The 11697-nt window shown below is 55.5% G+C and overlaps 1 protein-coding gene and 5 non-coding genes across 7 annotated transcripts; 2 read left to right on the forward strand and 4 right to left on the reverse strand.

Moving 5' to 3' along the window:
• Positions 1-3927: 3927 nt before the first annotated feature.
• TRNAG-GCC (transfer RNA glycine (anticodon GCC)) lies at positions 3928-3998 on the reverse strand. The gene has a single exon. It is a non-coding gene; the product is annotated as a tRNA-Gly (tRNA).
• A 41-nt stretch (positions 3999-4039) lies between these two features.
• On the forward strand, positions 4040-8237 carry HES7 (hes family bHLH transcription factor 7). Of its 2 annotated transcripts, XM_028498797.2 has the most exons (6): positions 4040-4262; positions 4619-4684; positions 5036-5244; positions 6693-6788; positions 7361-7448; positions 7786-8237. In XM_028498797.2, the coding sequence occupies exons 4-6, from the start codon at positions 6693-6695 to the stop codon at positions 8235-8237; spliced, it is 636 nt and encodes a 211-aa protein (XP_028354598.1). In that variant the 5' UTR covers positions 4040-4262; positions 4619-4684; positions 5036-5244. The 2 variants fall into 2 exon arrangements, with proteins under 2 accessions (XP_028354598.1, XP_028354597.1); XM_028498796.1 differs by lacking the exons at positions 4040-4262; positions 4619-4684; positions 5036-5244 and adding an exon at positions 5685-5755.
• A 565-nt stretch (positions 8238-8802) lies between these two features.
• TRNAR-UCU (transfer RNA arginine (anticodon UCU)) lies at positions 8803-8889 on the reverse strand. Its single transcript is given in 2 exon segments — positions 8803-8838; positions 8853-8889. It is a non-coding gene; the product is annotated as a tRNA-Arg (tRNA).
• A 515-nt stretch (positions 8890-9404) lies between these two features.
• Positions 9405-9486, forward strand: TRNAL-UAG (transfer RNA leucine (anticodon UAG)). Its single transcript has one exon. It is a non-coding gene; the product is annotated as a tRNA-Leu (tRNA).
• Positions 9487-9925: 439 nt separating this feature from the next.
• Positions 9926-9997, reverse strand: TRNAQ-CUG (transfer RNA glutamine (anticodon CUG)). Its single transcript has one exon. It is a non-coding gene; the product is annotated as a tRNA-Gln (tRNA).
• Positions 9998-10598: 601 nt separating this feature from the next.
• Positions 10599-10671, reverse strand: TRNAK-UUU (transfer RNA lysine (anticodon UUU)). The gene has a single exon. It is a non-coding gene; the product is annotated as a tRNA-Lys (tRNA).
• Between the last annotated feature and the right edge of the window lie 1026 nt (positions 10672-11697).

Genomic DNA, 11697 nt, shown 5'->3' on the forward strand with positions numbered 1-11697 from the left:
GGTACGCGGGCCTCTCACTGTTGTGGGCTCTCCCGTTGCGGAGCACAGGCTCCGGACGCGCAGGCTCAGCGGCCACGGCTCACGGGCCCAGCCGCTCCGCGGCACGTGGGATCCTCCCGGACCGGGGCACGAACCCGTGTCCCTTGCATCGGCAGGCGGACTCTCAACCACTGCGCCACCAGGGAAGCCCTGTTGTTGCTTTTAAAGTGCAACAGGGAACAACATCTACCAGTTGAGAAGGGTTCAGTCAAGCACCATCTCATCTTTGCAGCTCTCTCCTGATATCTGAGGCACTTTGCCCCGCAAAATGTCAAATTTACCATTCTAATATTTTCAGGGGCCTCGGGGTCTCCATTAGTATGATGTTTGTAGCCCTGATAAATCCTTTCTAAAAACTCCGAGAGTTCTTCATTTGTTTTGCTGAATTTCTTGAATTTTGTTCAAACCCTTTTGCTTTGGTTCCCGTTTTCAAAGCCCTGCCAAGGTGCACTAATAAGCAGTGCTCTAATAAGGGCCTTCTTCCCTCGCTGGGGTCCCAATTGGGTTCAGCTGTGGGGGCTGCCAAGTGGGCTTCAGGTGTAAAGGATCCTCCCTGTAAAGTAGGGTTGCAATCTTTCCAATTAAACAAGTCTGAGAAGCCCCGCCAGCCGGCCGTTTGCATTCAGGCCCCCTATGAGATAACGGCATAAGGGAAATCGCCCCGCCCCAGGAGTGCCTTCTGGCCCAAACTGGGTGCCCAGTTGGGTCTTACGTGACAATACCAGACCAAGTCCCTGTGCCCCAGAAACTAACAAACACAGGATTTTCTAATTGATCCCTATGAGGAGGGGAAGGCCTGAGCCCCAGTGTCAGGAAGTGGGGTTGGAGAGGAGCGCCAGGTGGTGGAAGGAGTGGATATATTGGCTTAATGGTCAGAGCAGCTAAGACAGCTTGCTTGCCTGGAGGAGTTAAGGTTTGAAGCAACATATTCTCGCTCTCACTCCCTTCCTTTTTTAAATTTTCCCTGATGTAATAGCACAAATGCTTACACATAAAGGATTTCATTATTCTTCCCTGCTTTTTCACGGACTAGCCACCAAAAAATCATAAATGGCAATTGATCATTTCTAACCATCAAAAGGATGCGTTTCTTCTTCGGCATCAACCAGCCGGGCTGAATTCTGGGATGGGGCTTTTGGTGATTTTAGGAACCAAGCGGAACCCTTCTCTTCTCTCTGGGAATGTCCCACAGACTTCTTTTTTTTTTTTTTCCTGTTGTTCCTTTCCTCCATTTGACATCAGTAAAAGCTCTAAATATCGCAAAATTGATTTGGTTGTAAATGGAGAAACAGTACCAAACAAAATGAAATGAAAAACCCAAAGGACAACAGAAAATCCTAAATAAATCCTCAAGTTTGGTCTTGGGGTTTTACATATACCAACGACACAGGAAACCACAAATGACATAATTAACACAGCAAGGGTAGCAGTACATGGTGCACAGGGTCCCAAGATAACCGTGCCTAAACCCCTTCTGGAGACCCTAACAGGTACTATGGCCAAGCATTGTTTCAATAAAATATATTCGTCCCACTCATGGGTTCTTGGCTGTAATCCGATCATTTATCAAAACGTGCCTCAGAGGACTTTCTTTAGGGATAGTTGAAACATTGCCCCATTTTTAAATACAGAAATGCAAGACAAACAAAACACAAACGGCACACACAAACGCTAGCATCCAAAGAAACAAACGAACCCGTTCACAAATTAGGTAAAAGTTCAACAACTCTTTCCTCTCTCCAACAAGGTACCCCGACTCAAATACAAAACAAATTGGCTTATTCCAGACAAAAAACCCCAAACATAGAGGAAATTAAGTTTCCCGCTGTACACACGGGAGTGACTTACCCTACAGTATGGAGCCCATTAGCTCCCAAACGTGGATTCCTTGCTCCAACTGCCAAGTGCTGGGGCAGTCGGTGCCGCTTCCGGGAATTTTGAAGGGCAGAGCCTCAGGACACGTGGTCCTGGCAGCTGCTAGGGCCTTACCTGAGAATCCCCCAAGCAGGGCCAGCTGGCCACGAGCAGCAAGGCTTGCTCACCAAGTCCAAGCTCCTACGGGTCACTGCTACAAGCCGGTAAATCAAGAGATGAGCTGTGGGGGGCAAGGAACAGCTACTTTACTTGGAAAGCCAGCTGACCAAGAAGATGGTGGACTTCTGTCCCAAAGAACCATCTTGCCTGAGTTAGAATTCAGCTTCTTTTATACCAAAAGGGGAAGGAGTAAAGTCAAACATTTCTTGGTTCTGGTCAGCCTCCAGAAGGGATGTTAATGTCTTCCTTCCTGCACAGGTGGGCCTGGTCAGGATGTTTCTTGTGAGCTAACAAAGGTATTTTATCTTAATGCTCATTACCTGGGAGGCAGGGTTCCCAGAGACGGGCCATTATGTGTAATTTAAGATCATAGGCAACATCCCTTTAGTGATTAAGTTGTAACAGAACACAAAGGTTCTTCCCTATTACGTGATCACCCAGAGTAAAGTAGCCCTTCACTCTCAAGTCACTGCCACGACCGGTTGTCCCCGGCCCCACCCTCATAACCATCTTAGGTTATTTTCTGCTTTCTTAGTTATTTTCTGTCTCCTCCCCGCCCCCACCATAATGTAAATGTAAGGAGAGCCCAGATCCAAGGCACCCTCAACGCCTAACAACACTTGGTGCACAAGAGGCCCTCCATAACTAGCGGCTTCGTGACTGAGTACAGCGGCTGTGCACAATGGCATACAGATGCCCAGACAGTTGTAGAGTTTCCTTCTGGGGGCCACTGTCACGCCTTAGAGTTGAGAAGAGAGCATTCCCAGTCGCTGACACAATCCAGAGATGAAAAAGACAGACCCCAAGCCTATCCCAGATGAAGCAGGAAGATGAAGACCAGATGGAGCTGGAAGAGACAGGAGACAGAGGCAGAGACCCAGACCCGGGGCGAGTTCCAGAGAGAGGGACTGAGAGGGACCAGACTCAGCGAACTAGAGACGCGGGCCCGCGGCAGCCCGGGCAGCAGCCGGAGACTGTGCCCGGAGGAGGGGCGCGAGCGCGGGGGAAGACGGCGGAAAACCAGCGCCCGAGCCCTCGAGCCCGGGCTACCCCGCCCCCGCTCACAAGTGGCCGCGGCAGCTGGCGGGAGCCCGGCCGCCCGCCGGCCCGACGCGTGCGGGATCAAAGCGGCCGGGAAGGGGCGGGCGGGGAGTGGCAGGAACCTGGAGGTGTGAGCGAGCTTCCCAGGGGATGGCCGGAGCGTGGGAGCACAGAGGGCCGGGAGGCGACAGGGTCCTGGAGAGACGATCCCAGAGATCGAGACGCATACGCGGAAAGAGATGCAGAGGCCGGAGAGACCCGGAGCCAGAGATACAGAGACCACAGAAGACCCAGAGAGACCCAGCGTAGCCGTTGTGACGATACCTGGAAAGAATGTGAAAGAGACAGAGACGCCGAAAGAAGTCGGGACAAAAAGGTCGTGACCGTGGACTTAGAAAAAGAAGGCGGACTCCAGAGAACAGAAACTTGAGAGAGAGAGCGAGGAAGAGAAGAGGAAAGAAGAGCAAGGGCCTTAGAGCGCAAGGGGCGGAGGACCTCGCCCCTCCCCCGCGGAGGGCTGAGAGGACCCCCGGGGCAGGGATCCCAGCGCCGGGTCCTTTCTCAGGGTCACGCCTGCGGAGGTGCGGGCAGGGGGCGGAGGGAGGGGTGTGGACAGCCGGACCCCCAGGCTGGGAGGATGGGAGTGTGAGGACGTTCGAAGTCAGGGTCTGGATCCGGCGTCTCAAACTCTGCGACAGAGTAAATAAGCTAAGTTGGGGCCTCTACCAAATTAATATTTGGTAGAAATCTTAAAGATGCCTTTCAAATACATCAGAAAAGACATCTTTGGAGTAAGGACGAAAAGTCAGACAGTGCATTGGCCGGGAATCGAACCCGGGCCTCCCGCGTGGCAGGCGAGAATTCTACCACTGAACCACCAATGCAAGCGAACATCGGGTTTCGGTAGATCCAACTCAGTTTGTAAGGAGTCGAGGCGACCACGGCCAGGGAGGCTTTATGGCCAGGAAGGCTTTATAACCAGGGGCTTCGCAGAGAAATGGTCCCAATAGTTGACATGGGTGGAGCGCCAGGCCATCCTTCCTCCCGCCTGGATCCGGTCACCCGGCCATAAAGTCGCCCCATATGGCCAGGGGCGGCCCCACACCCGGGTGCGAACTGCCGCCGGGGGCCCCGAGCCTCGCGTGCAGGTGAGAAAAACTCAGCCCAGCCCAGGTTCCCAAGGAGGGGGGCAGCGGGGGTTCTGGGGCCACACATCTGCGCTCCCATTTGGCTCAGGTAGGGGGAGGTGGGATGTGCTGGGTTCCCTGATCCCAAATGGGAGCGCCCTCCCCAAGGTCTGTGTTCCCCTGGCTCGGACTTTGGCAAGGCAGGCTCCGTGAAAAAACCAAGCTGTGGACCGGCGCTGGGAGGGCTCGGAGGAGCCCCATCCGTCTCTGACTCCGCAGCTATCTTCTGACTCGGTCTGCAACGCCACTGTGTCTTTCTGTGTCCTTGTCCCTGGCATTCTTGCTGTCCCGTTAAATCTCTGATTTTATCTTCTCAGGCACTTTGTCTTGAAGTCTCCAAGTCTCACGCATCATTCTGCAGAGTGGCATGCTCTTGGTTTGAGGTGAGTGTTGATCCCTTTTTTGTTCCCTTTCTTATCTTTTTAAGAAAACTGCCTTCTCCTTGTCCCCCCGTGATCACGAGGGGTCCCCGGGAGCAAGCAACACGAGCGCACTTGTATCAGGTGTCCTGGCAGCCGCACCCCTGAATCTCCTATAATTCGTTTTGAATCAAATACTTCTAAGTGGAAAGATCTCTCCACCCGTGCTTCAAAGCCTTGCTTCCTCTTCCACGAGGCTTTCCCCACCCCAGTCCAGCCGTCCCTCACGATGACCCTTTCCCAGGGCACCTACTTCACTGTGCTTCTAAAATAGCTACTTGACAACACATCAGCGTTTTCTACTGAATCTTGCAGGAATAAACTGGGCCTCCAGTCCATATCTCAGTATGAACGGTCCCAGCCTAGACCAGTGCCCAGCGGGCACAATGAACACGCAGATAGTGGGGAACTGAATATGACTGACTCAGATTGAAAGGAGCTTCTCTTCCACCTGCAGACAAAGTCCCAGTTGAATAAACGGATCCAGCCAGCACACTCAGGTGGCTCATTATCTCAAGTAGGAGGTGAATTTTGGGGAAAGATGTATAGGATCCAGCCTAGGGGCTGAGGGGTGCGAACTTTCCGATTTCAGGGTTAGTGGGGGGTACAGGGAGCTCCCAAGAAAGCTGAAATAGTGAACGGGGGGAACTCTGAACTCCACTCCTGAGTTCTATCCCCAAACTACTCAAACTCTCTTCTCCTAATTACCTCCTCCCTTCAGCTGGGTCCCGCCTCATTATACAGCCTTATGGTCCTTAAACAGCCGGTGCTGCACTGGCCTCTCATTTCCCACACTCCCAGGCCAGTTCCACTCGTACCCCTCCCCCTTGTGCTCCGCCCCTTTCCGGGAGCCTCGTGCCCAGGGTAGAGTCGGGCAGGAGCCAGGTGCCGAAGGGGCGGGTCCGGGTCTTTACCACCCCGTACTCGGGAGCCTGTGGGATATAAGGCTCAGGGAGAGCGGGGACTCGGTCCACACAAGGGTCCGGAGGAGCGATGGTCACCCGGGATCGAGCCGAGAATAGGGACGGCCCCAAGGTAAGAGGCGGGAGGGGAGGAAGCAGAGGTCCCTGGGCTGGTCAGGGGACAGGGCCCCTGAGACCGAAGGTCAGAGAAGAGGCTGGAGATGCAGGGCTGGAAGGGGGAGAGGTGCGCGGGGGACCCGAGGAGCCAGGAGCTGGGGAGGAAGCTGCGAAGTATGGAGAAGGGGTCAGCGTCAGAGCTGGCACTGGGTGGGCGGCAGAAGCAGAGGTCTGGGGGGGTGGGTAATGGCAGTTGACACCTTGCGGCCTGGCGGGCTTGGACGGGGGTCAGAGTCCGAGTAAAATAAGCAGGAGGAGCACAGAGCTAAGGGAGGAGAGTGGAAACAAAAAGCGGAGAGGATAGGCACTTGCTCCACGCGGGCTGTGAGCCGGAGCTGGGCCAATGCAGCCTTGTAAGAGAAGGCCTGGAGGGCATTGGTTCCAGAGGCCCGAGCCCAGGTGGAAGATTTTAGAACCAGCGGAGAAGGGTGACCGCACAGACGGGTTAGTGGGAGAAGAGGGGGCGCGGTCGCGCTGGGTATCTCCCTTTCTACACTCAGGGCCACCAACTCAGCCCGGCGCCTTGCGGCCCACGTGTCTGGGCGCAAAGAGGGCCCCCAAAGTTCTCCACTGAGACAGAGAAAGACTGCACGAGACGGAGACGTAGAGAGAAAAGAGGAGGAGGAGAGACACAGAGAGGGGAGGAGGGAGGACAAGAATGAGAGAGGAGAAGGCAGAAGACCCGGGAGAGAGAGGAGGCGAGCTACAGAAATTGACCCTAGGGGCGTTGGGAGGGGGAGCGGAGAGGGATCGAATGGGCCCGGCCTTAGGTTCTCTGGCGTCTTGGGGAAGGGGTGGAGGCCGGACTATCCCAGCGGCGGGATTCCGACGCCCGCGCGGCCGCGCTGAGTCTCGGTCGGGTCGGCCCGCTCTCCCTTTCCTGCTGGTCGCAGATGCTGAAGCCGCTTGTGGAGAAGCGGCGCCGGGACCGCATCAACCGCAGCCTGGAAGAACTGAGGCTGCTGCTGCTGGAGCGGACCCGAGACCAGGTCAGTTCTTCCGCCATCATCGGACTCCCAAGCATTCCGTCCTCCTGTCTCAGGGCTTCCCACTTGGGTGGGGACATATGCTGCTTTGGCGACCCTGGCCCCAAGGCATCCTGACCCTTCGAATCCCGTCCCAGACCCCCTCTCGCTCTCAGAACGCGATCTTCATCGCCACCCCTCGGGTCTGTAAGTTTCACACCCGGCTCTGTAAATTTCATTCCCGGGGTCAGTCAGTTTCAACCTTTGGGTCTGCAAATTCTCCCTCCTCCTCCCCCACACTCCCCAAGATAGCCAGCGGGGTGGTTAATTTCATTCCCCGGGTTTGCTGTTCAAATCCGCTCCTCACACAGTGGGTTGGTTTCATCCCCTCGGGTTGGACAGTTTCGTCTCAGGGTAGGCCAGGACCATTCTCGGTCATCTCCACTCCGCATTCGGTAGGGCGCTCTGTGGTCCGCGCACAAACGCGATCCAGGGGCACCCTCAGCTCCCGCATCCCCCCTCCCTTCTTCCCCCTGCCACTTTCCCCCTCTCTCCCCACCCCTTTCTGTCTCTGCGCCCTCCCCTCCCATCTGTAGAACCTCCGGAACCCGAAGCTGGAGAAAGCAGAGATACTGGAGTTCGCCGTGGGCTACTTGAGGGAGCGAAGCCGGGTGGAGCCCCCGGGTACAGCGCGGGGGTGGGGCAGCGGAGGGAGGGAGGGGGGAATTCACTGGGGCCCGGGCCGGGGTAGATGGGGCGGACCCTGTGGTGGACGGTGGGCTTGGGGAGCGGCATGCTCCGCTCCGAGGCGAGGTTAATAATAACACCCGCGCGTGTCTGTCTCTGTGTCTCCCTCATTTTCTCCCTCTGTCGGTCCATCTGGCTTCCTGTCTCTGTGCGCCTGTCCGGCCTCGGTTATCTCTGTGCCCCGGCCCCTCCCTCCCCCCCTTCTGGGACCCCTGCCCTGCCCTGCCCTGCCCGCCCTTCCTCCCGCCGGCCGTACCCGCTGCCGCGGTTTCAGGTGTTCCCCGGTCCCCAGCCCAGGACGCCGAGGCGCTCGCCAGCTGCTACTTGTCCGGCTTCCGCGAGTGCCTGCTTCGCCTGGCGGCCTTCGCGCACGACGCCAGCCCGGCCGCCCGAGCCCAGCTCTTCTCCGCGCTGCAAGGTTACCTGCGCCCCAAGCCGCCCCGGCCGGAACCGGTAGACCCGAGGCCCCAAGCGCCGCGCCCACCGCTGGACCCCGCCGCCCCAGCGCCTGGCCCCGCGCTACACCAGCGCCCCCCAGTGCACAAGGGCCTCCCTAGCCCGCGCTGCGCATGGTCCCCGTCCCCCTGCTCCCCGCGAGCCGGGGATTCCGGCGCGCCGGCCCCCCTCACCGGACTGCTGCCGCCGCCGCCGCCGCCTCACAGACAAGACGGGGCGCCCAAGGCCCCGCCGCCCCCGCCGCCCGCTTTCTGGAGACCTTGGCCCTGAGCTTTGGGGGGGTGGGGGTGGGGACGGGGGCTGGGGGGTTGGGGTAGAGACTCCACCCCGAGCGCAGCAGAGGGACCCGGGCGTTGGGGTGAGGAGGTGTTGGGGAGGGCGGCGGGGCGCGCGGGCGCAGCGCGCGGGTGAGATGTGGTCTATATTAGAGTATCTATATAAATATATATTTCCCTGGTTCCTGTCCCTTCTCCCTGCCCCCTTTGCGTCTAGGATTGTACCCTCTCTGCCCCCGGCCCAGCCCCCGTCCCTTCCCCAGTCCCTAGTGCATGGAATAAAGTGGTTATTAAATCCCCGTGTGTCCCCGAGCCAGGGGCCTGCCTTTATCTCGGCGTCCACGCCCACTTTCCCTCCCCTTCTGTCTCCCGCCCCCCCAGTCCTGCTCTCCTTGGCCCAAGACCCGGGGCAGACAGGTAAGTAATGAAGAGAGCAGAGCGGAGGCTGAGGTTGGAACTGAAACCAGATGGAAAACAGTGAGATAGGATGGGGGAGAAGGGATGGGAGCCTTTAAGAAAAAGCAGGATAAAGAGGAAAGGGAAAAAAAATAAAATAAAATCGACTCTGGTGGGATTCGAACCCACAACCTTTGAATCGCTCTTTCGTCACTAGAAGTCCAATGCGCTATCCATTGCGCCACAGAGCCACCTGGCGGGCGGCGGCGTCTGACGGCTTACGGGTACTAGAATGGGAAAGGGGCGGGGGGAGGGGGAGGGTTGTGAGGGAGTTGGGCGGGGCGTGTGACAGAAGCGCGTGGTTTGGACCTCAGAGGCTTGCCTGGAAGAGGTAGCGTGCACAAAGCACGTGAGCCGGGTGCGAGTGCGGGAGCATAGGGGTGGAAGAAACTGGGAGAGAGCGCAACTGAATATGAGCGAGCGAGCGAGTACAGAGCTCCCGCCGCCCGCTTGGGGGATGCTTCCAGTCCAGGCGCATCCCACTCCCAGATGTGGCCCCACCCATAAGAATAAACTTGTTTTGTTGGAAATTTTCTGTGTGTGTCCGTTTCTTCTGGTCTCTCTGCTTTCCCATCTGCTACTCAGCTGTGCGAAGGAATCTCGATAGTTCCCAAAGAAGACCAGCCAATTTAGCAGAACTATTTGTAGCTCCACTCCTCCTTTCTAGTCTCTTAGGAAGACTGCGGGGAAATGTTTCCCCCACGCAGGTAGCGTGGCCGAGCGGTCTAAGGCGCTGGATTTAGGCTCCAGTCTCTTCGGAGGCGTGGGTTCGAATCCCACCGCTGCCAGACCAGAAGTTTTTCTCGAGGCTTCAGCACTCTTTAATTCATAAAGGCAATTACTTACTTTTATGAGAACTCCTGGTAGCGGTCTCACCAACGTGTATTCCAGACAGAACTTGGGTGTCTGCATCCCAGCCCCAAACCAATACATAATGGAAAACTGCCAAAGAAACCTCGGACCTTCATAATCGATCTCCACTTTAACATGTCGTCAAATAACATTCCTATCAAAATTAGTGCAACTTACTGTATATTTAAGTGACTTACTGTATGTTCTCCTGACGGTGTGCTACAGGCTCGAATTATCCAGCCTGAAAAGCTCAGAAGGTAAGATCCTAGTTTAATTTTCTTTCCAGATCGTTTCAGAACATAAGAGAATATCATACATGAAGCTAATGAATAATATAATAGAACACATTGGTATTGAGTGAAAACAAAAACATAAAGGTTCCACCGAGATTTGAACTCGGATCGCTGGATTCAGAGTCCAGAGTGCTAACCATTACACCATGGAACCCACTCCCTAGGTCTGGCTTCTGACAGTATATATATTACTGAACTTCCTATTCTGTGCCTTTCCATACTTCGCCGTTCACAGAAGACAAAAAAAAAGAGTTGTCGGATTAGGGTGGATACCGCTATCGAGCACCTGAAATATGAATTTAGATGTGCTGTAAGTATAAAATACACACTATAATTAGACGACAGTACAAAAAATGTTTCAAATTTCATTAATAATTTAAAAATATTGATTACATGATAAAATAAGATTTAGGATATAATGGGTTAAGTAAAATGTTATTAAAATTAATTTCAAAAAAATTTCACCTATTTCTTTGTACTCTTTTTAATGTGTGGCTCCTAGAAAATTTGAATTCGCATGTATGGCTCGCATATGCACTGCTCTAAAATCTCTCTGCTCTCCCTCCACTGTCATTCGTTCTGCCTTCTGAATAAAACCCTGACGCACTTAATACCATTTCCTCTTCACACCAGGCAGCAATATTTGCGTTACTCTTTTCCTCTGTTATGTTCGAAGGAATTATTTACTGTACTCAAAAGTATTCTAAAGATTGTCATGTACCGGTGGCGGAAAAAAAAAAAATAAAAAAAGCAAGCGCCCGAACAGGGACTTGAACCCTGGACCCTCAGATTAAAAGTCTGATGCTCTACCGACTGAGCTATCCGGGCTCTGCTAACCAACTGCTTCTATTTCCTATAAGAGTTTTACATTTACGAAACCGCTGAGGGAAAGCAGTACTGCGTGCATGGGCGCAGGAGACTACAGAATGCACCTCGAGGAAGCCGGTGAAGCTAATGGCAGATGATTGCGCTTTATAGGACCCCCTCCGTACAGCGGCCGCACCTGTTAGGACGCTGGGGGCTGAAGCGCCGCGGAGGCTAGGTGAGTGCGGTGTCGGTATCGGCAGCACGGGGGCGCTGCCGGCCGCGGGCTTCCGTCGAGGAGAGGTTTCTTCCCAGTCCGGATGACCGAGATCCCAGGCACCCCACGCACCTGGGCTCTCCCGCCTACCGCCCCAAGGCCAAGGGCGGCCCGGAGCGGAAAGAAGGCCACATGGGGCCTTCAGATGCTGTGCGCCCGGAGACCACTTCGGTCCCCAGACTGGCCCTATTCCAAGCGAGAGACTGAGATCGGGCGTGCCAAGGGACCGGGCTTGGGGGTGGTGGGACCGAGTTTAGGAGGTGACAGGAGGGCTGTTTCTGACCCCTATGCAGTGTGCAGAGATGCGTGTCCGACTCGCGTGTGGCTGTAGTCACGTGTGATTTACGGCTCACTTGTGTATAGTGATTCATATGGATGATTCACAAGTAGGAATGCGGGTGCCCTGTGGCCAGTTCTGGCTGAGGGAGAGGATGAAAGAGTCTTGGGGGAAGTTGGGGAGTGGGTGGACAAGGGCCCCAGGGCATCAGTCGGCCCCTGACCAGGAGCAGATCAGTGTCCCAGTCATACAGGCGTCACCTAATCCCTGTCTCCCTCTCGGCATCAGGTCCCTCCCTTCCCAGTGGGACCCGGGCTCCTGATAATCATCTGGGTGAACCCGGTCCTGCCAGTCAGAGGGACCGGCTGTGCCAGATGCAAACGAACAACTATTAGGGCGAAAGGCTGTGGGCGGGAAGAGGGAGCCCTCAGCTAGCAACAACAGCTTCTGGAGAGAGCGAGCCAGCGAGTGAGCCCTAGAGCATCCCAGAGACAGC

The sequence above is a fragment of the Physeter macrocephalus genome, chromosome 14, assembly GCF_002837175.3.
Source record: "Physeter macrocephalus isolate SW-GA chromosome 14, ASM283717v5, whole genome shotgun sequence".
NCBI classification, from domain to species: Eukaryota; Metazoa; Chordata; class Mammalia; order Artiodactyla; family Physeteridae; genus Physeter; species Physeter macrocephalus.

Bases quoted from the DNA above. Each gene is read 5' to 3' on its own strand.
- HES7 (XM_028498796.1), top strand. From the start codon at position 5,714: ATGGTCACCCGGGATCGAGCCGAGAATAGGGACGGCCCCAAG. The intron at 5,756-6,692 runs GTAAGAGGCGGG...TGCTGGTCGCAG, and splicing joins AGAATAGGGACGGCCCCAAG to ATGCTGAAGCCGCTTGTGGA. The intron at 6,789-7,360 runs GTCAGTTCTTCC...TCCCATCTGTAG, and splicing joins TGGAGCGGACCCGAGACCAG to AACCTCCGGAACCCGAAGCT.